The sequence below is a fragment of the Carcharhinus amblyrhynchos genome, chromosome 15, assembly GCF_965287045.1.
Source record: "Carcharhinus amblyrhynchos chromosome 15, sCarAmb.v2.hapA, whole genome shotgun sequence".
Lineage (NCBI taxonomy): Eukaryota > Metazoa > Chordata > Chondrichthyes > Carcharhiniformes > Carcharhinidae > Carcharhinus > Carcharhinus amblyrhynchos.
This window is the reverse complement of record NC_137338.1, coordinates 20,126,103-20,153,625: the sequence shown is the minus strand read 5'-3', so window position 1 is coordinate 20,153,625 and position 27,523 is coordinate 20,126,103. Positions and strand designations below refer to the sequence as shown.

At 38.7% G+C, this 27,523-nt stretch overlaps 1 protein-coding gene across 32 annotated transcripts in view; it reads right to left on the bottom strand.

The window, feature by feature from the left end:
- The window catches only part of abi3bpa (ABI family, member 3 (NESH) binding protein a), a 343,447-nt gene that overhangs the window by 119,236 nt on the left and 196,688 nt on the right, over positions 1-27,523 (bottom strand). For 10 of the 32 annotated variants that reach the window (XM_080203511.1, XM_080203521.1, XM_080203530.1 and 7 more), the window contains 13 exons: positions 26,562-26,651; positions 25,955-26,083; positions 25,315-25,458; positions 15,502-15,645; positions 14,427-14,567; positions 13,073-13,213; positions 12,286-12,429; positions 11,207-11,245; positions 9,915-10,064; positions 9,314-9,457; positions 6,438-6,587; positions 3,925-4,014; positions 3,148-3,288 (listed from right to left, as the gene is read on the bottom strand). In XM_080203511.1, the coding sequence (XP_080059637.1) occupies positions 3,148-3,288; positions 3,925-4,014; positions 6,438-6,587; positions 9,314-9,457; positions 9,915-10,064; positions 11,207-11,245; positions 12,286-12,429; positions 13,073-13,213; positions 14,427-14,567; positions 15,502-15,645; positions 25,315-25,458; positions 25,955-26,083; positions 26,562-26,651 (1,647 nt within the window). The remainder of the gene's footprint in view (positions 1-3,147; positions 3,289-3,924; positions 4,015-6,437; positions 6,588-9,313; positions 9,458-9,914; positions 10,065-11,206; positions 11,246-12,285; positions 12,430-13,072; positions 13,214-14,426; positions 14,568-15,501; positions 15,646-25,314; positions 25,459-25,954; positions 26,084-26,561; positions 26,652-27,523) is intronic. The other 22 variants (XM_080203532.1, XM_080203538.1, XM_080203519.1 and 19 more) reach the window with 21 other exon arrangements.

The window sequence follows — 27,523 nt, the reverse complement described above, 5'->3', positions numbered from 1 at the left end:
CTTAGAAAGGATAGCAGGACTAGAGGGCACAGCCTCAAGATAAGGCGGGGGGGGGGGGGGGGGGGGGGGGGCAGTTTAGATCGGAGTTGAGGAGGAACTTCTTCACTCAAAGGGCAGTGAATCTCTGGAATTCTCTGCCCGTTGAAGTGGTGGAGGCTACCTCGCTAAATATATTTAAGTCACAGGTAGATAGGTTTTTGACAGACAAGGGAATTAAGGGTTATGGGGAAAGAGCGGGAAAGTGGAACTGATCCACTTCAGATCAGCCATGATCTTATTGAATGGCGGGGCAGGCTCGAAGGGCTAGATGGCCTACTCCTGCTCCTATTTCTTATGTTCTTATGAATACTCCATTCCAGTGGCACTTAGAGTAGCTCCCCACATTCGGGGAACTAGTGGGAGACCCTGCCATAATGAAGGGGACGGCAATTGGGCTGGTGCCCCCTGGGCATGGGCATCCTGACAATGCCAGCTTGTGCCCCCTGTGTCCACCCAGGCATCGGGCAGTACCACAGGGGTGGGCCTATAGGGGTGATGGTGGGGGTGGGGGGCTCCCACTGCCACTCTGCACGGTGATCGGTCTAGGATGTAGGGAGGGCGGCGATTGGGGCGGGCTGGAGAGAGGGTGGTCTGCCTGCCTCCCGGGGGAAGAGGGGGGTTGACCCCAGGGAAGGAGGGTTCAGTGGGCATTGGTGTCTGTCTTCCAGGTTGAGGGAGGTGGGGGGATCACCACTGCTGGAGATGGTGGGCTGGACATTGGGGCGCTCCGTGAAGTGGGGGGGGGGGTCAGGGCTGGCCTGGGAATTATTGTGGGGGCTGCAATTGGGCTGGAGGGGCAGCACTGATGGGGTCCCAGGCTGGCCACAATCACAGCTGGCCAGCAAATGGGGAGACTAACAGATCAGGACCACTGCGCATGCACAGGGTTCCAAAATTGTCAGACACTGGCACGAATAGGCCCCACCCCCCTGGGTTTTTAATGAGATTCACAATTGGGACCTCTGCAGTGCACAGAGTGGGGAGATTTGCGTTAGAAGTTGAACTAACAAAACAGTCGTGATCTAGAACAGTTTTCCTGCCAATTCAGTACTTTTGGGAGAATCGTTCCCATGTTTTCCAACCTTCCTGGGTGGGAACCTCATTATGTCAGTGGCCTTGTGGGGAGGGGCAAGGAAAATTTGAAAACAAGATAAGCTCTCATGAGATTTTGTGCCTGCCCTGCCATTTGCGCTTGCAGCAAATGCAGGCACAAAATCCCCTGCCATATATATCACAGGTAAACATTCAGCCTGTCATGCTGGTGTTGTTTCTTTGAAAGAGTGATCCAATTAGTCTCATTTCCCCAGTTCTTTCCATATAACTCTACACATTTTCATACAGAAAATATTTTTCATACAGAAAATATTTAACTGGATCTATTTTAAAAATTATAATGGAAACTCCATTCTCTATCCTTTCATGCAGTCCATTCTGAATCATAACGTAGAAAATGTCTCCTCACGATACCTTTGGTTCTTTCACAAATTACCTCGTACTTTGGTTCTTCAGTTGCTGACCCTTTTGGAAGTGGAAACATCTCCCCGTTTACTTCATCTGAATCCTTCAGAATATTGAATACAAGTATTCTATTTTCCCTTCACCTTATTTGTCCAGCTTCTCCAGTCTTCACAACACTAAGATATCAGACACCTCATGCAGTAACACTGCTTCCACCAATAAAGCTCACAACAATATAACCATAATAGATGGATAGATATTCTTGCAAATAGTCTCACAAAGTTCTTCAGTCTCTCAAAGGCCTTAATAGCTAACAGGCTTCAAAAAGGTAAATCTTTATGAAATAAGCATGCTGACCAAATAATCAAAAGAAGAGTTGTACAAAATGGTTCAACTCCAAGGGATATGCAACAAACTGTTTATTCCATGTACACTGTACAATAACTAAACAAGGTTTTAACAGAAGGTCATTTTCTTGTCAATCACATATACTAAATATCCAATTAAAACAAACACTCATGTAACTGTAATGCAATGGCATAAAATCTATGGCGAGCGTCCTAAGTACGTGTTGTTGTAACACAAGATTCAACAGGTAATTAAATCACTTAATCTATCCCTGAGTTCATGTAGCATAGATTGCAATCAGTAAGTATAGGCAACAACACCTCCTCCACAATTATCCTCAATACTACTGCCCTACAAAGCTATGTGCTCAGTCCCTTTACTATATTCCTTATACATCCATGACCGTGTAGCCAAATTCCACTCCAACTCCATTTTCATGTTTGCTGATTACATCACCATTGTGGGTCAGATTGCAAACAATGAGAGATGGAGCACAGGAAAGAAAATCGATAATCTGGTGAAATGGTGCAACGACAATAATCTTTTCCTCAATGTCAGTAAAATGAAAGCGACATTGACTTCAGGAAGCGTAGTGATGGACATGCCCCTACCTACATCAATGGTGATGAATTGGAAATGGCTGACAGCTTCAAGTTTCTACGTGTCCAGATCATCAACAATCTATCCTGGTCCCTCCACGCTGATGGTACAACTAAGAAAGCCCACCAAAGCCTCTACTTTTTCAGGAGGCTAAGGAAATTCAGCATGTCTGCTATGATTCTCACCAATTTTTACAGATGCATAATAGAAAGTATCCTTTCCGGATGAATCACAGCTTGGTATGGCTCCTGCTCTGACCAAGACCACAAGAAACTACAAAGGGTTGTGAATATGGCCCGGCTCGTCATGCAAACCAGCTTCCCATCCATTGACTGTTTAAACTTCCCACTGCCTCAGAAAAGCAGCCAGCATAATTAAGGAACCCATATACCTCTTCCATCTTCTTCTGTTGGTATAAAGATACAAAAGTCTGAGATCACATACCACTGACTCAAGAACAGCTACTTCCCTGCTGCCATCAGGCTTTTAGCTGGAACTACCATATATTAAGCTGATCTTTCTCTACACTCTAGCTGCGACTATAACACAACATTCTGTACCCTCTTATTTCCTTTTCCCCTTTGTACTCTATGAATAGTATGTTTTGTCTGTATAGCATGCAAGAAACAATACTTTTCACTGTATTCCAATACATATGACAATAATGAATCAAATCAAATATACAAATATTGTCAGAATTACCTGTAACTTTATTCTTTCCTATCTTAGCAGGTTCAGAGGCTGAGGTTGGTTTAAACACATATGGAGAGGCAGTGATTGGCCGCTCATTGTCTGAGATTGAACTGAACAAGTTAGGAATGTCAGAGGTCTGCACCTCATGGTCTGCAGAGATAAGAAGGAATCCAAATACAAAATTCTTAATTTCTTCCGAAAACAATCCATGGATTGCCTTGACGAATACAGTTGCTTACAAGACATTAACATCGCACTGCTGCAGAATTAAACAGCATGATTTAACTATAATCAAACATAGCACACATAATACTTTTTGTAAAATAATAAATTATACTTAATATGCAGATTAATTCGATGTCATTCAAAAAAATGGATACAAAAAGTAAAATGACATAAAACACCCCATGCAGTGACATTGCCTCCACCAATAAACTTCACAACAAGATAGCTATGATTGATGGACACACACTTGAAGCCAAGCACAGTCTCTTAAATTCACAAGATTAAAATGCTGATCAAATAAACCAACAGAGTGGAGCAGAAATACTAAATTCCATGGAATGTGCAGTGGATTGCTCATTTTATAATCTGTGTGCAACAGTGAATGGGTTCCATGCAAGACAGACTAATGGCCATCAAGTGCACGAGAAAATTAAACATTGTAATTGTGTGGCATAGCATTTTCAGCATGTATTCTAACATTTAGCACAAACCTCAACATGCATAGAAGTTTCTAATCCATTCTTGAGCTCACACCCAAGACATAAATATTGTCAGAACTACCTGTAACTTCTTTCTTTCCTATGTTAGCAGGTTCAGATTCTGGGATTGGACTGAACACATTAAGAGTGTCAGTGACAGGCACCACATGGTCTGAGGGGATAAGAAGGAAGCCAGACACAAAATTCTTAATCTTTCATGAAAATAATCCCCATTTTGTATTGATGATGAAAACATCTGTATTACTGGAATGCATTACAATGGAGCACCGCAACACATTTGGTTTTACTCTTTGTGCGATAACTTTAATTGATCCAAGTGTAACCATGATTTGTGCTACTGATAATACTTTTCTTACAAATAAATTCTACACATGATGTATTGATGAATTGATTCAATAATATTCAAAATGTTTCATGCAATACTAATACAGCATATTCCATGTGGCAACATTACTCCCCCTACATAAAAGATAGTTATTCAATAAATGGCAGTAAGACAGATGGACTGACACTACAGCCAAGATGTGGAGATACCGGCGTTGGACTGGGGTAAACACAGTAAGAAGTCTCACAACACCAGGTTAAAGTCCAACCTGTTTATCTGATAGTAAACCCACAAGCTTTCGGGGTTTGCCCCTTCATCAAGTGACAAAGGGGCAAACTCCAAAAGCTTGTGGGTTTAACTATCAAATAAACTGGTTGGACTTTAACCTGGTGTTGTGAGACTTCTTACTACAGCCAAGTGCAGAGCTTTGGTACTGTATAACTCCCTGGAATTATACAGTACTGAAGAAGGCCATTCAATCCATCATGCCTGTGCCAGCTCTTTAAAACAGCTATCCTATTAAAGTTATTCACCTGCTCCTTCTCCATTGCCCCGTTAATTTTTCACCTTCACATACTTATCTAATTCCCATTTATAATTATTATTGAAATTGTTTCCACCATCTTATCAGGCAATTTTGCAGATCACAGCAACTTGCTGTTAATAAAAATTTATGTGTCATTTGTGGTGATTTTGCAAATTATCTCATATTTGTGTCCATTGGTAACTGACACGAATGCCAGCGGATATAGCTTATATTCACCCCATTTAAACTCATCAAAATTTTGAAATAGCCCCTTAATTTGCGTTGCTCTAACCCACCTTCCAGACTCTTAACAAACCTTAAGTCTTGGGGGCGATTCTCCCACCCTGCCATGCTAATTTTTTAGCACAGTGGGCCGGGAGAATTGCGTGTGTTCCTGCCATGAGCACATCTCCCAGCTTCGGATATCCTGTACCATCTGAGCTGTGCTGGAAATTGGCAGGAGCACAAGATAAGTACTTTGTATCTGCTTTTAATCTTACTTGAATATGATTAATGGACTCTGGGACTGAATTTTCTGGATCCACTAGCATCTCCCACCCTGTCAGGTGTATTTCACTCCAGTGGGGTTCATACTAGCTCCCCACTTTCGGAGAACTGCTGGCATTACCCTGCTGGAGTAAAGAGGGGCAATCAGTGCTCTCCATGAGGTCAGGCGGAGGGGGGTGCCCCTTGGGCATGGACAGTGCCAATCTGTGGTCCCTGGCACTGCCCAACAGGTAAAGTACCCTTGGCACTGCTCATCAGACAGTGCCAAGGAGGTGAGGCTTAGGGAGCAGGGCTAGCTTGGAATGGGGCCTAGGGGCCGATCTGTCGGGTTGGAAGATCCTGCTGCCAATCTGCATTGGGATCAATCGAGGCTGAAGGGAGGCCAGCTTCTGGGACAGCCTCGAGTGTGCTGGGGGTGGAGGGTGTCTGCAGGAGGCAGGGGGTGTCTGCCCAGGGGTGTGGTCTTCTGGGGGGGCAGAGGATCATCACTGCTGGGGTGCAGGGAGCCGGAGATCGGGGTGCTCCGGGGCACTGGGAGGAGTGGGGTTTGGGGCTGGCCTGGGAATGCTTGTCAGGGCTGTGGTCAGGCTGCGAGGGTGTTGGGAGGGGCAGCACTATGATGGTGCTAGTAATCGAGCTGGCCAGCATTTGCAGGCTGACAAATAGGGGTCACTGTGCTTGTGCAGAGGCTCAGACCTGTCAGCCTCTGGCATGAATAAACCCTGCCCCCGAGCTTTTAATTATAATAATGATTGTGACCTCTGCATTGCACAGAGTGTGGGAGATTCGAGTGTAAAGTTGTACTGATAAAACTGGTGATTTGCACCAGTTTTCCTGCAAATTCGACGTCGAACATTTTTGGGAGAATTGAGGCCTTTACCTCTACTTGCATTGTAACGAACAAGTTTTACACTTGCGCCAATGCCTCAATAACATTCTTGAATTGCGGTGCCCAATATTTTTGACCAAGTAATCTAGCAGCATTGAGCAAATAAATAAATTGCTGGAGATACTCAGCAGAGTGTCCATTTCATGTACTTTCTGCAATCGCTATGCATAACCACCATGCACAGCTGTGCACTGACTTTCGAATACTCTATTCACACAACTAAAACAAAAATAATTTACTGTAAGATGTGGTATAGAATCTAAAGAATGTGATCTAACTATCTTTAGCACAAACTTCAACATGCACTTATTAAATTGTCAGAAGTACCTGTAACTTCATCCTTTCCTATCTTAGAAGGTTCAGACTCTGGGGTTGGACTGAACATATATGGAGAGTCAGTGACCGGCAGCTCATAGTCTGAGAGTAAAATTGACACCTTAGGAGTGTCAGAGGTTGGCACCTCATGGTCTGTTGCTGCTAAGAAGAAATCCAGACACAAAATTCTTAATCTCTTGTGAAAGTAATTCCAGCATTGTTTTGATGAATAAATTTTCATTACTGGACACTAATACAACACCGTTGTAAAACTGATCCTTTTTCAATTGAATAGCTAAAAAGTGATTCCAATGCTATCAATTTTTGTAAATGTAATAATACATTTCATACAATATTAAATTATACTCAGTGTGTAAATTAATAAGTTCAATATTGTTCAAAATGAATCTTATAAGATTAGTATGACTAAAGATATCCCACGCATTAACATTGTTAAAAACAATTGAAAGATAATTATCATCCAATAAACTTCACAATAATGTCAGAAAATGTTGACAGGAACTTTACAGCCAGGCACAGACTCTAAACTTCAAGAAGCAAGCACGGTAACTAAATAACTCAACATAGAGAAGCAAAATACATTAGCTCCAGGGGAAATCCAATAGTTGTCCAACAGGAATGAATGGTTTCTATGCAATATAGTGTACTGGCTACCAAATGCATTTTACACAGAAGTACAATTATGTAACTGTAATAGTGGAGTACAGCAGCTATAGCATCTGCTCTAACATTCTGTCACTTTAGCACTAATTACAACTTGCACACAATTATTCATTCTGCTTCAGAACTCACATTCAAGGCACAAATATTGTTGGAAGCACTGAATGATTGAGTTCCATTCAAGACAGATTAAAGACTGTCAAATGTTTAGCACATAAGTAAACTGAGCACTTACTAATAAAATAGCAAAAGTATGACATAACATCTAGAGCACGTTTCCCAATTATCTGTTATTTCATATGAACCTCAACATGCATATAAATATTTAATCCATTCCTCAGTTCACACCCAAGAAACATTATCAGAAGTACCCGTAATTTCTTTCTTTCCTATCTTTGCAGTTTCAGATTCTGGGATTGGACTGAATACGTTAGGGGTGTCAGAGACCATCAGATCATATTCTGAGATTAAACTGAATACATTTGGAGTATCAGGAGTTGGCACCTCATGGTCTGTTGAGGTTAAGAAGGAAGCCAAGACTCTCAATCTCTCTTGAAAATAGTACTTGAATTATATTGATGAAGATATTTGATTTACTGAGCATCATTATTCTGCAGCGCTACAGTACAATTGGTCTCATATATTCATTATTAACACTTTAAATAGATTCCAGTTTAAGCACATTGTATACCTAATAACGCATTTCATATAATCCAAAATTCTGCATAATTCATCTGTGGTTGCTGAAAGAAGCAAAGGTAAAGTAACAGAAGCATTGGCCACAATCTTTCGATCTGCGGTGGATGCAGAGAACTGGATGGTTACTAATATTCTGCACTATTCAAGTAAGCGGAGAGGGGTAAACTAGGAAACTATAAACCAGTCAGTTTAACATCAGTGTGGGAAGTTACAGGAAACAATTGTTAGAGACAAAATATACTTTTTTTATAGAAAGGTATGTGTGAATCAAGAAGATCCAACATGATTTTGTTTAAAGTTAATTGTGTCCAATTACCTTCTGGAGGGGCAGATTACCATTTCAAAGGACCTAGTGTCCAACTGAAGTACCTGTCATTGGGAAGGGGTGTAGCCACCATAAGTCAGCCCTACCCTCACCTCCAAACCCCATGTTGCCCCCTCCCTTACAACACCCATCCTGCCTTCACACACCCCTTGCCTGGGTCGCACAGCAATCCTAAGTCTCTCCCTCAATGCAATACCAGCAGCGGCCAGTGGTATTGCTGGTAATGGACATCAGGAAGGCTAATGAAATGTTGGCCAGTATTTCAAGGGGGTTGGAGTATACGAGTAGGGAAGTCTTGCTGCAACTGCATGAAGTACTAGTGAGACCACATCTGGAGTGCTGCGATCAGTTTTGATCCCCTTATTTAAGGAAATATGGGAGGCAGTTCAGAGAAGGTTTACTAGGATGATCCGTGGAAGAGAGGGATTATCTTTTGAGGAAATGTTGGCTCTGCTCATTGGAATTTAGAAGATTGAGAGGTTAACTCATTGAAACATATAGGATTCTTAAGAAGTTTGACAGGGAAAATGCTGTGAGAATGCTTCCTCTTGTGGAAGAGTCTAGGGCCAAAGGACAGAGTCTCAGAATAAAGGAGTGCCAATTTAAGACTGAGGATGAGGAGGAATTTCTTCGGAACTCCTTGCCATAGACAGCTGCAGGGGCAGAGTCCCTGTGTATATTTAAAGCTGAAATTGCAAGGGGGAAATTTTTCTGTCCCAGCCACCAGAGAAATCATAGCAGGCTGGGGAGCAGACCATGCAAAAGACCGTGGAAAATTGGAAAAACCCACTCCTAGAATTTTGATCCGTAAGAGAATCAAGGGTTATGGGAAAAGAGCAGGTAAGTGGACATGAGGAATTTTGGATCAGCCATGATCCTATTGAATGGTGGAGCATGCTCAAGGGGCCAAACAGCCTATTTCTGCTTCCATTTCTTATGGCTGTAATTAAAATTCTGTGCGGTAATTAATCTTTAATGAGGGCAGCCCCTTCAGAAGCAATGTGGATTTCACAGCAGTTGTCCAACCTGTGGGCTAAATCCACTTTATTTACATTAAGTTCCACCTGTACCCTCTACAACGTTCATCACAAACTGTCATTGTAGCACAAACCTCAACATGCACTTATTGTTATTTACTCCATTCCTGAGTTCACACCAAAGACATCAATATTGTTAGAAGTACCTGTAATGCCTTTCTCTCCTATGTTAGCAGATTCAGAATCTGGGGTTGGACTGAACACATTAGGGATGTCAGTGACTGGCAGCTCATTGTTTGAGATGAAACTGAACACCTGACGAGTGTCAGAGATTGGCATCTCAGCTTCTGCTGGTGATAAGAAGGAAGCCTTAATAACAATTCAGATTCTCTGTGCAAATTATCCGTGTATTGTTTTGATGAATATATTTGTATTCCTAGACATCAATGTAGCATCATTGAAATACACATTTCAATCAATGCCTATGTAACCAACTATAATCATACATTTCATATGACACCAAATTATATTTATAGTATGTAAAGTAATTAATGCAATATTAGTCAAAGTGATTCATGTGTTGACAGCAGACACTTCATGTGGCAACATTGCTTTCACTTTGTAAACTTCATCATCATCGAATGAACTATATAACTATATAACGATGATAGGTTGATATGCACAGTATAGCCAAGGTCTGTCTCCAAACTTCTTCAGAGTAATGTCCTAACCAAAATATCCAAAGAAATAAGCAAATGCCAGGAGCTGTGTGGTGGTTTGTCAAGGCAAAAATATGGTCAGAAATACCTGCAATGTTACTCTCTTTTATCTTAGCATGTTCAGATTCTGGGATTGGATTGAACGCACGTGGAGATTCAGTGACTGGCAGCTCAGAGTCTGAGATTAAACTGAACACATTGCGACTTTCAGGGGTTGGCATCTCATGGTCTTTTGAGGCTAAGAAAGAAGCCAGATGCAAAATTCTTAACCTCTCACAAAAATAGAAGTACCTCAGTTGTATTGATGTATATATTTGTAATACTGGACTATAGTGTAAAGCAGCATGATTGATTTGATTCTTTCAATATAAGAATCTCAATGAATTCCATTGTGGCCCTAGACTGTGCAACAAACAATACTTTCCACACTGTATTAAACTCACTGAGATAATAGATTGAATAATTGGCTTAATAACATGCAAAAGTGACAAAGCTAACATTCCATTCGGCAACATTGTTTTCACTACATAAAAGATACTTATCACATATAAATATCACAGTAGTAAAGCCATGATAGATGATAACAAAACAGTGTTGTGGAATCAAACAGCAGAGGGGCAGGTTATTTGGCTCATCAGATCTAACCAAATTCTTTAAAAAGTTATCCAATCAGTCTCATTCCCCAGGGCTTTTTAACCCATTGTCCTGCATTTGCCTCTTCAAGTACTGATCCAAATACTTGTTGAAAGTAAATTTTGAAACTACATCCACCACCTTTTCATGTAGTGCATTCTAGGTCACAACAAATCACTGCATAAAAAATGTCTTTAGATCACCTCTGACTCTATGACAAACTCTATGATTTGTGTTCTTTAGTTACTGTTTCTCCATATTTACTGCCTGGAATTTTCAACACAACTATTCAATTTCCTATTAACCTTCTTTGCTCTAAGATGAAGCCTCTCAGCTTCTCAAATCTCAAAAATCTGAAGTGGTCATTTCCACAATCATGCTTGCAAATCTCCAACCTACCCAATGATTTGATGTCCTGATTGATGTACACTGCTTAAATGTCGTGAAATAAGCAAATACATAGGCTGAGATAAGTGAAATGCTTCAATTCCGTCAGATTAGAATAGATTGCTCATTTTTGATACATTGTACAACAGCTATAAATGGGTTCCTTCAAAGCCATGAATTTATTATCAGTTACAACAAGCACACAACTAAATCAAATATATATATAACAGCAACGCTGTGGTACAGTTTATTTAGTGTATTCAAACTAATTGCCAATGTTGCTTAAATGTCAATATGCACATATTATTAGTTACTCTGTTCCTCATTTCACACCAAAGACACAAATATTGTCAGAAATACCTGTGAATTCATCCTTCCCTATCTTAGCAAGTTCAGCTTCTGGAATTGGATTGAATGTATATGGAAAGTCAGTGACAGGCAGCTCATAGTCTGAAATGGAGCTGAACATATTACAAGTGCTCGAAATTCACACTTCATGATCTACTGGGGATAAGAAGTAATCCAAATAGAAAATTCTTAATCTCTACAGAAAATAATCCCAGTGTTACTTTGGTAAGTACATTTGAATTTCTTGACAGTAATGAAGCACTGGCGTGGTATGCTGTTAATAATTAAATGCATTCCCAAGTAATCAAATACAGCAAATAATAATACATTCCATTTAATACTAAATTACACTCTGTGAAAATTAATTAATTCAATATTCTTTTAAAGGATTCCTATAGTAGAGACACAACAATAAAGACTCCATGCAGCAACATTGCTTCCATTATGTAAAAGATAAATGATCCCATCAAAAAAAAACTGCACAGTATAATCATGACAGGTTGAGAGACACATTATAGCCAGGGTCAGTCACTAAACTTCATGAAATAAGCATGCTGACCAAATAACCGAACAGTGATATTCAAAATGCTTAAGCTCCACGAAATGTGCAAAGTGTGCTCATTTTATATGCTTTGTGCAATGATAATAAATGCCTTCCAAATGGTTTATAAAATGGTATGATAACAGATACTCCATGCAGTCACATTGCTTCCACCAAATAAAGCTAATTATCACTAAGAAACTTCACAACAGTACAGCCTTGATAGGTTGACAGACATCTTTCTAGCCAAGCACAGCCACAAAGCTTCATGAAATGAGGATGTGTTGACTCAAGAAACCAAGAAAGAAACAAAATGCACACAGTCAGGAGATATGGAGTGGATAATATAATCCGTGCAATTTGTGCCACAACACAAGTTGCATGCAAAACAGTGAACTGACTATCAAATTTAAGTGCATTATAAACATGTGGCACAGCACCTACAGCACGTGTCTGAATCTTCTCTTGCATTAGCACAAACCTCAACATGCACTTATTATTTACTCCATTCTGGAGTTCATGTTCTGGACAGAAGTATTGCCAGAAGTACCTGCAACTTTTCTCTCTCCTTTCTCTGCAGGTTCAGATTCTGGGATTGAACTGAATACATTCGGGGTGTCAGTGACTGGAAGTTCATATTCTGAGATTAAACTGAACACATTACGAGTGTCAGAGGTTTGCACCTCATGGCCTGCTGGGAATAAGAAGGAATCCAGACAGAAAATCTCTCATGAAAAGAATCCTGTGCTGTTTTGATGAATATACCTATATTCTCAGACATCAATGTGACACTGTTGTAATATTCTGTTATGAGAATAATGATTAAATGCATTCCAAAAGTAACAGTATATAAGTGAGAAAATTAATTGATTCAGAAATATTCAAAAAGATTCACATAATAGTGATATGACAGACATTCCATGCAGCAACATTGATTCCATTATATAACTGTTAATTATTATCTAATAAATGTCACAACAATGTAACCACAAGAGACAGACTAACATAGGCAAGGACAAACTCTAAACTTAACGGTGTAAACATGTTGACCAAATAAATCAACAGTGAGAAGCAAAGTATTTAAGCTTCATGAAAAGTAGAATGGATCGCTCATTTCATAATCTTAGTGCAACAGGTATGCATGAGTTCCATGCGACATAATGAATTAACTGTCAAATACACCTCAGACACAGTTAATCTGAACACTTCATTAATAGTAAAACTGTGACTTAGAATCTGAAGCATGTCCTAACACTTCAGCACTGATCTCAACATGCACTTTATTATTTATTCCATTCCTGAGTTCACTTCTAAGGCACAGATATTGTCATTAGTACCTGTAACTTCGTTTTCTCCTATCCTGCCAGGTTCAGAATCTTTGATTGAACTGAACATGTATGGAAAGTCAGTGACTGGCAGCTCATGGCCTGAGACTGAATAGAACACATTGTGAGTGTCAGAGGTTGGCACCTCGTAGTCTGTTGGGAATAAGAAGGAAGCCAGACACAAAATGCTTAATTTTCCATTAAAAGAAACACCTTAGTTCTACTAATAAAGATGTTTGTAGTGCTGGACATCATTACAAGGTGGAACATTCTTTTTTGTTTTACAGTAACTTTAAATTGATTTATAAACAAACATGGATTATGTTACTGATACTTTTGCGAACGTCATGTGACTAATATTGAGAATACAATATTAAACTCTATAAACCTCTATATTGACTAGTTGATAATATTCAAAAAGTCTCACACAATGTGATAAGAAATTCCATTCACTACATAAAAACATTTATCATACTGAAGACATCATAATGGAATAGACAGTATAAATTGGCAGTCTAATTACAGCCAAGCAATTTATAAAATTTAAAGTAAGGAATTATACAGCACTAAAAGAGGCCATTTGGCCTATCATTCCTGTGGAAGTACTTTGAAACCACTATTCCATTTGCTTTATTGAAATGTTCTTTCCACATTGGCCTGATTTTTTCACACCTTCAAGTACTTATCCAATTCTTTTTTGAAAACTATGATTGAAACTGCAATCCACCTACCTATCTGGCTGTGTTTTCTAGATCACAACAAGTAGGGAAATAAAATTCTTCTCTTGTTGCTTTCAGTGTTTTTGTAAATTGTTGCTCATCTATGGCTATTGACAATTATGTCAGTGGAAATTGTTTTTCCTTATTTACTCCATCTAAACCCCTCAAAATTTTGAACAGTTCTAGTCAATCTCCCATTATCATTTGTTCCACTAGGGCTGAACACCTCAGCTTCTCTAATCTCTCCACAGAGACAGATTTCCTCATCTCTACTACTTCGCTAGCAATCATATCCCCAGCCCACTCCAATGCCTTGATATGCCTCTTGATGCGCAGTGCTCAAATTTCAAATAAGCATATTGACCAAATAATCTAATGGAGTCACACAAAATGCATCAATTCCAGTGGACTGTTCAGTTACTTTGGGCAACAACTATGTATGGGTTCCATGAAAGACTGTAGTTTGAATATGGAAAAGACTGCACATGCAACTAAACTAATACTCCTTTACTGCAACGTTGCTTTAAGATTTAAAACCTACAGCTTAAGTCCAAAATAACTGTCACTGTGGCATGAAATTGTGACATGCACTTACTTAATTTACTCTTCTTTATTTATAACAAAAACACAAACGTTATCCAAAGTACCTGTAAATTCATCCTTCCCTATCTTAGCAGGTTCAGATTCTGGGATTGGTTTGAACGGGTATGGTAAGTTAGTGATTGGCAGCTCATAGTCTGAAATGGAGCTGAACACATTACGAGTGCCAGAGGTTGGCACGTCATCATCTGTGGGGATAAAAAGGAATCCAGATAGAAAATTCTTAATCACGAGGGAAAATAATCCCTGTTATTTTGATAAGTACATTTGCATTTCTTGACAGTAATGTACCACTGATGTAGTATGCTGTCGTCATTTTAATAATAATTAAATGCATTCCTAAGTAACCAAATGCAGCGTATAACAATACACTCCATTCAATACTAAATTACATTTAGTGTGATAATTAATGAATTCAATACTATTCAAAAAATTTCTAGAACAGTGATACAACAGTAGCGACTCAATGCAGCAACATTGCTTCTATGATGTAGAAGATAATAATACCCTCCAAAAAAAACTTCACAATATAATTAAGGCAGGTCGACAGACACTTTATAACCAAGGACAGGCTCTAAATTTGATGCAATAAGCACAATCCAACAGCAATAACCAAAATGCTTAAGTTCCATGAGATGTGCAAAGTGTGCTCATTTTATATATTTGTGCAATGACAATAAAAGCATTCCAAACAGTTCCAAAAGGAGAGTGGTATGATAACAGATACTGCATGCAGTAACATTGCTTCCACCACATAAAGCTAATTATCAACAAGAAACTTCATAACAGGTAGGTTGACAGATATCTTTCTAGCTGAGCACAGCCACAAAGCTCCATGACATAAGGTTGTTGTTGACCCAAGGTACCAAAAAGTGAAATGCGCACATTCAGGAGATATAGAGTGGATAACATAATTCACGTAATTTGTGCCACAACATTGCATGAGTTGCATGCAAGACAGTGAACTGACTAACAAACTTAATTGCATTGTAAACATGTGGCGTAGCAACTACTGCATGTGCCTGAATCTTTTCTTGCTTTAGCACAAACTGTAACATGTACTTATTGTTATTTACTCCTTTCCCGAGTTCCTGTTTTGGGCAGAAATACAGTCAAAAATACCTGCAACATTTCTTGTTCCTATTTCTGCAACTTCAGATTCTGGGATTGAACTGAACCTAACAGGGACGTCAGTGACCGGCAGCTCATATTCTGAGATTAAACTGAACATGTTACGAGTGTCAGGAGTTGGCACCTCGTGGTCTGCTGGGGATAAGAAGGAAGCAAAATACAAAATCCTTAGTCTGTCTTGAAAATAACTCCAGAGTTTTATTGATGAATATATTTGATTTACTGGACATTGGTCTTATAACTCCATTATCACATTAATTGTTTCTATTGCAATCTCACATTGTGCATCTAATAATTTCATTTCATATAGTCTGGAAAACCTAAGAAATAGTGATATTTTTCCAATGGTAATATTTTTGTCACTTTTTAAACTGCTGAGAAGGTTTGAGTGGTAATTAAATCAAGGGACATAATGACTGCCTGAATCTAACTTTATGATAACACACTTATAAATACTTCAGACGTTTACATAAGGTTATTTAGTAAGCATGGTAGCAGAATAAGAATGGATTTGAATGGTTGTTGCTGGTTCAAAGGAGCATATGAAGGGTGTAAAATAAAGATGTCATAAATAAAGCATGGATAGACTGAATTTACTTTCCTTTCAATTCTATAAATCAACATAAAGAAATTAAGTTAACCAATTCTGGGCATGAACATTTCTAAAGCCACTGGTGGAGACAACGGAGATGTCAAAGGGAAACATCTAACAGCAGATGCTAAAACATATGGGGTCAGCTTGTCCAGATCACAGAATCAGTATGCTGCAGAAGGAGGCTATTGGACTCATTGGATGGGTTTTCCACTTGCGCTCACCCCAAAGCCAGAAAATTCAGCCCCAGGTCAATGGACGTTTGCATGATCTGTGCTTGTCCTGCCCGCTACGATTTCTGTGGTAGGCAGGACAAGAAAATTCTGCTCATTGTATCTGCACCAGCTCTCCAAATGAGTATTATGGCTTAATACCATTCTTCTGTTTTTTCCATATGTCTCTGGACAGTTATTAGCAGACAGTAGAGATCACTGGTCAACTAACTCCCAGCAAGCAATATGAACAAAGCCAGATCTAAAAAGCCAGCTGCTGTAAATATCAGAAGACACGCACAAGAAATAAAAGGCGCTGTGTAGTTAAAAGTACTGAACATTTATAGATTTATTGATTTCTATAAGCATTTGCTGAACATATATGGAAAAGGATAGCACTAAAGGCAGTTAAATTAAGATTATATGGCACTATCTTAAAGTATTGGTACTGTGTGAAATCACTGTGGTATTTTAAGTGTAATCCTACTTTAATTCAAATTTGTTTTCTATTTCTTAGTAAACATTTACTTTACTATAAAATGATCAAAAGTAATCAGGGACATCAATTCTGGATTTCTAAAACTCTCCTCATATAATAAAAATTGCAAAAATCAAACATTGGCAGCTGATTCAAATTGCACTTTGGGGATTTGAGCTCTTGGCATTTTCCATCAGCTGTGCCTTAGCAAAATTATAGTACAGTCTACAATGTATCTAAAGTTGCTGAAGGAATAAAAAGAATAGAAGAGATACTGGTCATGATCTTTCAATCCTCTTGGATAAAACTGGAAACCTAAAAGTTATTAAGGTTATATTTAAGAAAAGGTTTGAAATAAAGCAGAAACTATAAACCAGTTAACCTCACATCAGTAATGGGGAAATTATTGAAACCATTATTAAAGAGTGAAATAATCTTTCATTTAGAAAGGCAGGGGTGAATCAAAAATATCCAGCATGATTTTGCAAAAGACTAATTGTATCTGATTAACTTTACTGGATTCTTTGATGTGGTAACAAAAAACCAGCCAAGGTAGAGCACTAAATGTAAGATCTTGCCATATAAATATATCAATCCTTAAATCTGTATGCCAGTTGATAAAGTGGTTAAAAAAACACATGGTTACTTGGCTTCATACATAGGATATAGTAGCAAAGCGATCCTGCTAGAACTTTATAGATCATTGATTAGGCCTCTGCAGAAATATTGTGGACAATTCTGAGCATGACTCTTGAGAAAAGACAGAAGGATGAGGAAAGTATTAGAGGAGATATACCAATAAACCAGAATCAGGTACTTCAGTTATGAGGAGAGACTGGAAAAGTCAAGACTCCCATTTTATTTAGAACAGGGAAAGCAATGAGGTGATCTAATAGAAATTTTCAAGATGACCAGCTCTAATGCAATGGGGAAAAGAGTTATTCCCTCTGGCATGTGGTCAATAAACAGTGATCACAGATTCAAAATCATTGGCAAAAGATTGAAAGTCATTGGCAAAAGATCTAGAGGGGAGAGGAGGAGGATAATTTTCAGTTAGAGAGTTGGCTGCGATTTTCCCATTCCACTGTGCTAAGTTTTTAGTGCAGTGGGCCAGGAGAATTGTGTGGGGGGGGCCATGCATGGGATTCATGCTAGAGTTCATGCCCCACTAGTGTCTCTCAGTGCCAGATTTCCAGTGCCGTATGCTCCATGCCGGAAATTGGCAGAGAGGCGAGGCTAGCATTTAAATGATATTTTAAATCATGCCAGGGGAAAAGCTTTTCTCTATTTACTCTGTCTGAATTCCTCAGTATCTTGAACACAGTATTCAATCTCTTTTTAACCTTTTTCATTTTTAGAAAACTCATCCTAGCTTCTCTCATCACTGCAAAAATCTGAAGTCTTCATCCCTGTAACTCTGTTCTCCACTCACTTCATGGACCTTGATATCCCAATATCCTTTGAAAAGTGAAGTACCCAAACTTCAAAAAATGAGCATGTTTATCCAATAATCCCAGAGATAAGTTATATAAAATCTAGGAGAAAAGCCGCAGTTTGCTATTTTCATATACTTTTTCAAACAATGATGAATGGGTTTCATACATAACTAAACCAAACACTCATTTAACTGTAAAGGTGCAGTGTTAGAATCCACAGATTGTGCCCCAGCTAATTCTTACCGTAGCACAAACCTCAACATGCATTCATTGTTTACTCCATTCCTATATTCATACCAAACACACAAATATCTTAAGAAGTACTTGTAAATTCATTCTTCCCTATCCTAGCAGATTCAGCTTCTGGAATTGGATTGAATACATATGGAAAGTTAACAACTGGCAGCTCATTGTCTGAGATTGAAGTGGATACATTATGAGTGTCAGAGGTTGGACATCTCATGGCTTGCTGGGAATATGGAGGAATCCAGATAGAAAATTATTTATCTCTCATAAAAAGAATCCCTGTGCTGTTTTGACAAATATATCTGTATTCTCGAACACCAATGTGGCATTGTTGTAGTTCTCCGTCATTATAATAATAATTAAATGCATTCCAAAGTAGCAGAATTTAAGTGACAAAATTAATTGATTCAGTAACATAGAAATGGATTCACTTTTTTTATCCAGTCATGGGATATGAGTGTCATTGGCTGGCCAGCATTTTTTACTGCCCATCCCAAGTTGCCTGAGGGCAGTTGAGAGTCAACCACATAGTAATGAAATGGCAGACATTCCATGCAGCAACATTAACTTTTACATTATAGAATCAATGATCATTCAATAGATGTCATAACAATGTAACCATAAGAGAGACTCTAAGCTTATGCTGACCAAATAATCCAAAAGTGGGAAGCAAAAATGGGGTGCATTAACCCAAACAGGTGCCAGACTGTGGTGACTAGGGGCATTTCACAGTAAATTCATTGCAGTATTAATGTAATCCTTAATATATTCCGATGGTAAAGAAGGACTGTAGGAGAAGGGATAACCAGCCGTGGTTATCGAAGGAAATAAAGGAGAGTATTAAATTAAAAGCTGATGCGTTCAGAGCGGCTAAAAATAGTAGGCGATTAGAAGATTGGGAAAGATTTAAAAAACAACAAAGAATGGCTAAGAAGGTAATAAAGAAAGGAAAGATAGAGTATGAAGCTAAACTAGCTCTAAATATAAAAAATGATAGTAAAAGTTTTTACAAATATATAAAGAGGAGACTGGCTAGAGTGAATGTTGGACACTTGGAGGACGAGAGGGGGGAATTTAGTGGTGGGCGATGAGGAAATGGCTGAGGCATTAAATAAGTTTTTTGTTTCGGACACAAATAGCTTGCCGGATATTAAAGATAGAAGGATGGTAGGAGATGAGGTCCGTAGCGCGATTACTGTCACTAGAGAGGTAGTGCTTGATAGACTAATGGGACTGAAGGTAGACAAGTCCCCAGGACTGGATGGAATGCATTCCAGGGTTCTGAAAGAAATGGCAGAGGTGATAGCAGATGCCTTAGTAATTATTTATCAAAATTCGCTGGACTACGGGGAAATGTTGGAAGATTGGAAAATGGCTAGTGTTACGCTGCTGTTTAAAAAAGGTAGCAGGCAAAAGGCAGGGAATTATAGGCTGGTTAGTTTAACGTCTGTCATCGGAAAAATGCTTGAATCCATCATCAAAGAAGAAATAGCGAGGCACCTAGAAAAGAATGGTTTGATCAAGCAGATGCAGCATGGATTCGTTAAGGGCAAGTCGTGTTTAATGAATTTATTGGATTTCTATGAGGATGTGACTAGTGCAGTAGACAGAGGGGAACTGATGGATGTGGTGTTTTTAGATTTCCGAAAGGCGTTTGATAAGGTGCCTAACAAAAGGTTGCTGCAAAAGGTTATGGTGCACGGAGTTGGGGGTAAGGTGTTAGCGTGGATAGAGGATTGGTTGTCTAATAGGAAGCAGAGAGTTGGAATCAATGGGTGTTATTCTGGTTGGCAGTTGGAGACTAGTGGAGTGCCGCAGGGATCGGTGCTGGGGCCTCAACAGTTTACCATTTACATGGATGATCTGGAGGAGGGGGCTGAGTGTAGGGTAATGAAATTTGCTGATGACAAAGATGAGTGGAAAAGCAAATTGCGTGGAAGGCGCGGAAAGTCTGCAGAGAGATCTGGATAGGCTGAGTGAGTGGGCAAGGACCTGGCAGGTGGAGTATAATGTTAGCAAATGTGAGGTTATCCAGTTTGGTAGAAATAATATTAGGAGGGATTATAATTTAAAAGGCGAAAATCTGCAGCATGCTACGGTGCAGAGGGACCTGGGGGTCCTTGTGCACGAATTGCAAAAACCCAGTCTGCAGGTGCAGCAGGCGATCAAGACGACGAATGGAATGTTGGCCTTAATAGCGAGGGGGATAGAATATAAAAGTAGGGAGGTCTTGCTGCATCTGTATTGGTGAGGCCGCAACTGGAGTACTGTGTGCAGTTTTGGTCGCCGCATTTGCAGAAGGATATATTAGCCTTGGAGGGAGTGCAGAGAAGGTTCACTAGGTTGATACCGGATATGAGGGGGTTAGCCTATGAGGAGAGATTGAATAGACTGGGTCTGTACTCGTTGGAGGTTAGAAGGCTGAGGGGGGATCTTATAGAGACATATAAAGATAATGAAGGGGATAGATAGGGTAGAGGTAGAGAGATTCTTCCCGCTAAGAAAAGATAGCAGAACTAGAGGGCACAGCCTCAAAATAAAGGGGGAGGGGTGCAGTTTAGATCGGAGTTGAGGAGGAATTTCTTCATTCAAAGGGTGGTGAATCTCTGGAATTCTCTGCCCATTGAACTGGTGGAGGCTACCTCGCTGAATATATTTAAGTCACGGGTAGATAGGTTTCTGATAGACAAGGGAATTAAGGGTTATGGGGACAAAGCGGGTAAGTGGAACTGATCCACTTCAGATCAGCCATGATCTTGTTGAATGGCAGGGCAGGCTCGAAGGGCTAGATGGCCTACACCTACTCCTATTTTTTATGTTCTTGTGTTCTTTTACTTTGTTTCATGAAAAGTAGAATGGATCACTCAATTCATATCTTTGTGCAGCAAGTGTGCATGAGTTCCATGCAACATATTATCAAATACACCTCAAACAACTAACCTGAACACTTATTTAACAGTAAACCTGTGGCTTAGAATCTGAAGCATGTGTCCTAACACTTCAGCACTGATCCAAACATGTACATAATTAATTATTTATTCTATTCCTGAGTTCACTTTCATGGCACAAAAATTGTCATAAGTACCTGTATCTTCTTTTTCTCCTATCCGGGCAGATTCAGAATCTGTAACTGGACTGATTACGAATGGAAAGTCAGTGACTGGCAGCTCATAGTCTGAGACTGAACTGAACACTTTGAGTGTCAGAGGTTGGAACCTCAGTCTGCTGAGATAAGAAGGAATCCAGATGCAACATTCTTAATCTCATGTGAAAATAAGTTCTATTGATAAAAACATTTATACTGCTGGAAATCATTACAATGAAGAACAATTACATTCATTTTTATTTCACAATATCTTTAAATTGATTTATAAACAAACACAGATTATGTGACCAATAATTATTTGCATGCAACAATAAACTCTACAAACCAACGTATTGACTAATTAATTTGATAATATTCAAGAAGTTTCATACAAAGTGATAAATTCCATGCAGTGACATTATTTTTACTTCGTAAAAATATTTATCATACGTTAATTGCATAATAGTATGTGCAGCATAAATTGAAAGGCTAATTACAGCCAAACGATTTATAAAATTTAAAGTAAGGAATTATTCAGCACAGAAAGACAATATTTGGCCTATCATTCCTGTGGCAGTACTTTGAAAAAGACATCCCATTTGCTTCATTAACATGCTCTTTCCACATTGTCCTGAATTTTTCACATCTTCAAGTACTTATCTAATTCTCCTTTGAAATTTATGATTGAAACTGCAATCCACCAGCCTTTCGGGCAATAGGTTTCTAGGTTGCAACTTGCTGTGAAATAAAATACTCCTCCTGTCACTTAGTGCTCTTGTAAATTACAGCACATCCATATCCTTTGGAAATTGGTTTGATTAGTAGGTTTGCGGATGACACAAAGGTTGGTGGATTTGCGAATAGTGATGAGGACCATCAAAGGACATGGCAGGATACAGTTCGGTTGGACACTTGGGCGGAGAGATGGCAGATGGAGTTTAATCCGGACAAATATGAAGTAATGCATTTTGGAAGGTCTAATACAGAAAGGAAATATACAGTAAATGACAGAACCCTTAAGAGTATTAATAAGCAGAAGGATCTGAGCGTACAGGTATACAGGTCACTGAAAGTGGCAATGCAGGTGGCTGTAATTAGCCTGTCAATTTATGCTGGACATACTATTATGCAACTTACTGTATGATAAATATTTTTACGAAGTAAAAATAATGTCACTACATGGAATTTATCACTTTGTATGAAACTTCTTGAATATTATCAAATTAATTAGTTAATACGTTGGTTTATAGAGTTTATTGTTGCACGCAAATAATTATTGGTCACATAATCTGTGTTTGTTTATAAATCAATTTAAAGATATTGTGAAACAAAGATGAATGTAATTGTTCTACATTGTAATGGTTTCCAGCAGTATAAATGTCTTTATCAATAGAACTTATTTTCACATGAGATTAAGAATGTTGCATCTGGATTCCTTCTTATCCCAGCAGACTATGAGGTTCCAACCTCTGACACTCACAAAGTGTTCAGTTCAGTGTCAGACTATGAGCTATAAGAAGGCATACAGCAGACTTTGCTTCATCAGCTGGGACACTGTTTAAAAATTGGCAAGTCATGTGCAGCTTTATAGAACCTTAATTAGGTCGCATTTGGAATATAGTGTTCAATTCTGGTTGTCACACTACCTGAAGGATGGATAAATAGGCTTTGGAAAGGATACAGAAAAGATTTACCAGGATGTGGCCAGTATGGAGGGCATTAGCTTTGAAGAGAGATTGGAGAAACTTGGATTGTTCTCACTGGAATGATGGAGGATGAGGAGCGACCTGATAGAAGTCAACAAGATTATGAGTGGCATGGACAGAGTCGATAGTCAGAAGCTTTTTCCCAGGGTGGAAGAGTCAAATACTAGCGGGCTTAGGTTTAAGGCGTGAGGGGCAAGGTTTAAAGGATATGTACAAAGCAAATTTTTTTATACAGGGAGTGGTAAGTGCCTGGAACTCACTGCCGGGTAGTGGAAGCAGGTTTGATAGTGACTTTTAAGGAGTGTCTTGACAAATACATGAACAGGATGGGAATACAGAGATACGATCCCTGGAAGTTTAAGGGGTTTTAGTTCAGTTGGGCAGCACGGTTGGTACAGGCTTGGAGGGCAAAAGGGCCTGTTCCTGTGATATAATTTTCTTTGTTCTTTGTTTTTTGTTTTTCCCCATTTATCCCATATAAACCTCTCAGAACTTTTTACACGTTTATTCAATCCCTCATTAAGGTCCCTTCCTCGAGAGCAGGACACCTCAGCTTCTCTAGTCTCTCCTCAGAGATAGATATCTGCATCCCTACTACCATACTTGCAAATCTATCCCCTGCCCACTCCAATGCCTTGACATTCTTCTGGATCTGTATTGCTCAAACTTAAATAAGAACAGTGACCAAATAATCTAACTGAATTACACAAAATGCATCAATTCCAGTGGATTGTTTATTTTATACACTTTGTGCAATAATATGCATGGATTTCATTAAAGATTGTGGTTTTACTGTGGAAAAAACTGTACACACATCTAAACCAAATATTCATTTAATTGTAACATTGCTGTTTAAAGCCTATAGCATGAGCCCAATTTAACTGTCACTGTAGCACTAAATTGTGACATGCAGTTATTTCATTTACTCCACTCCTGTACGCACACCAAAAACACAGACATTGTCACAAGTGCTTGTAAATTCTTCTTTTCCTATCTTAGCAGGTTCAGATTCTGGGATTGGTTTGAATGGATATGGAAAGTCAGAGACTGGCAGCACATAGTTTGAGATTGAACTAAACACATTACAAATCCCAGAAGTTGGCACCTCATGGTCTGCAAGGGATAAAAAGGAATCCAGACAGAAAATCCTTAATTTCTACAGAAAATAATTCCAGTGTTATTTTGGTAAGTACACTTGTATTTCTCGATAGTAATGTAGCACTGACATAGTATGCTGTCACTTCAATAATAATTAAATGCATTTCCAAGTAATCAAATAAAGCAAATAATAATACATTCCATTCAACACTAAATTACACTGTGTGAAAATTAATTAATTCAAAATTATTCAAAAAGATAGCTATAAGAGACACAACAGTAGAAACACAATGCAGCAACATTGCTTTCAGTATGTAAAAGATATTTATGCCATCAAATAAGCTTCACAATATAATCATGACAGGTTGCCACACCCTTTAAAGCCAGGGACAGTATCAAAACTTTATGAAATAAACACACTGACCAACTAATCCAACAGCGATGACCAAAATGCTTAAGCTCAATGAAATATGCGAAGTGTGCCCAGTTTATATGCTTTGTGCAATGGCAATAAATGCTTTACAGTTTATAGGAGTGTGGTATGATAACAGATACTCCATGCAGTAACATTGCTTCCATCACATAAAGCTAATTATCAACAAGAAACGTCACAACAGTTCAGCCTTAATCGGTGACAGACATCTTTCTAGCCAAGCATAGCCACAAAGCTCCATGAAAAAAGGATGTGTTGACTCAAGAGACCAAGAAAAAAGCAAAATGCACGGTCAGGAAATATGGAATGGATAACATAATCCAAGTAATTTGTGCCATAACGCTAAATAAATTACATGCAAGACAGTGAACTAACTATCAAACTTAATTGCATTGTAAACATGTGACATAGCATGTGTCTGAATTTTCCCTTGTTTTAGCACAGACTTCAACATGCACTGATTATTATTTAATCCATTCCTGAGTTCATGTTCCAGGCAGAAATATTGTCAGAAGTACCTGTATCTTCTCTCTCTTCTATCTCTGCAGGTTCAGATTCTGGGATTGAACTGAACACATTAGGGGTGTCAGTGCCCGGCAGCTCATTTTCTGAGATTAAACTGAACATGTTACGAGTATCAGGTGTTGGCACCTCATGGTCTGCTGGGGATACAAAGGAATCCAGATAGAACATGCTTAATTTCCCATGAAAATAATCCCGCTGTTATTTTGATCAATATGTTTGTACGCCTGAGCATTAATGTAACACTGCTACAGAACTGATCAATTGTTTCATTATAATTTTAAAAAATGAATGCAATATATAGTGCACACATAATACATTGCAAAGAAAACTAAACTATGCAGTTTCACTAAATATTTTGTTCCTCAGTTCTGAAAATGCTTATATTCCAGGAGATATGTAGTGAATAACTCACTTCATATATTTTGAGCAGCAAGAATGAATGTATTCCAAGCAAGCTATGCATTGACTGTTAAATCCACATTGAGCTGAAGTAAACCAAACACTCATTGAACTATAAAATCTGCTGCATATGTTCAAACTATTTGTAATTATATCACAAAGATCAACATGCATTAATAATTACTTATTCTATTTTTAAATTCACACCCACCACACAAATACTGTTGGAAATACCTTTCTTTCCTATCTTAGTCGGAACAGAATCTGGGATTGGTTTGAATGCATATGAAGTGATAGGCAGCTCATAGTTTGATATTGAACTGAACACATTACGAGTGTCAGAGGTTGGCACCTCATGGTCTGCTGGGGAGAAGAAGGGATCCAGACAGAAAATTCTTAATCTCTTATGGAAATAACACTTGAGTTGCATTGTATGTACTTATATTAGACATCATTACCACATAGTACCTTTGCAGAATTGGTCTTATTGTTTTATTACATTAAATGGACAATATAGCCAAGCACAGTCTCTAACCTTCATGACAGAAGCACACTTATCAAATCATCCAACCAAGTTAAGGAAAATGCATACACTCCACAAGAGATGAAGTGATTGTCGTTTTCTCAATTGAAGACAAAGAATGGATTCCATACAAGACAATGTATTGGCCATCAAATATGCTTCACACACAAGCAAACCAAATATTCACTGGAAAAATGTAATATAGCATCTACAGAATGTGCCCTAATATTCTGTCACCATGCAAACCTGAGCATGCACTTATAATTATTTATTCCATATCTGAGTCCATTCTCAAGACATCAATGTTGTTGGAAGTACCTTTAACGTTAGTCTTTTCTATGATAGAGCGTTCAGATTCTGGAATTGGACTGAACTCATATGGACTGTCAGAGACTGGCACTTCATGGTCTGCAAGGCACAATAAAGAACTAAATTCAAGCCTCTGCCTTGCCTCATAGAAATATGAATGCTGATATTTGTTATTGAGTTTTTAATCAGACAGCATATCAATGTACTCTCTGTGGTGAAATTTACATCAAAGTTCTCTGTTACAAGTACACCTCTAGAATTCCTTTCAAGGTACGGTGGATATAAAAAACATACACAATTATAAACTTAATAAAAAACAGTACACAGAGCACCATACTCATCAACTTTGAATATACTTCACACAGGTTAAAAGTATTTGATCAATGATTCTTTAACCAAAATTAATGTTCAACAGCAGTCTGCGGAACATATTTCACATAAACTGTGGCTAAACTTTGTCAAATATCCACTTAGAAGCCAACCAACAAAGCTTCAATGATATAATCAAATCCATAAAGTATATGATGTATTGACTCATTTGTTCCATGCTCAAGCAACAAAAAGGCAACATGCAGGGTGCTCATCACACATGTATAAAACACAAATGCAATAAATGAAGCATTTATAAATATATCACAACATTTATGATACTTTGGCAACATGCCTTCATCTCAAAGCAGATAAAGGGGCAATCTTACCATTGCGCTCCACCAGCCAATGAACAGGTCGAGCCAGTAAGATTGCGAGAGAGCCGAGAAATAAGGTTCGCACCTAATTTCTCACCTCTTGCTATCTTAATGACGCTGAATATGCAGCACAATCAGCTTTGCTTTATTTAGATTGAATTTCAATATAATTTAAATGGACTTAGCAAGCCGGGGACTCAATTATCTCCCTTTTTCAAGCTCGTTCTGGATTTAAGAATATTTTTCATAAGATGGCCCCCACCTGGACTGAAATCAGTGAGCATC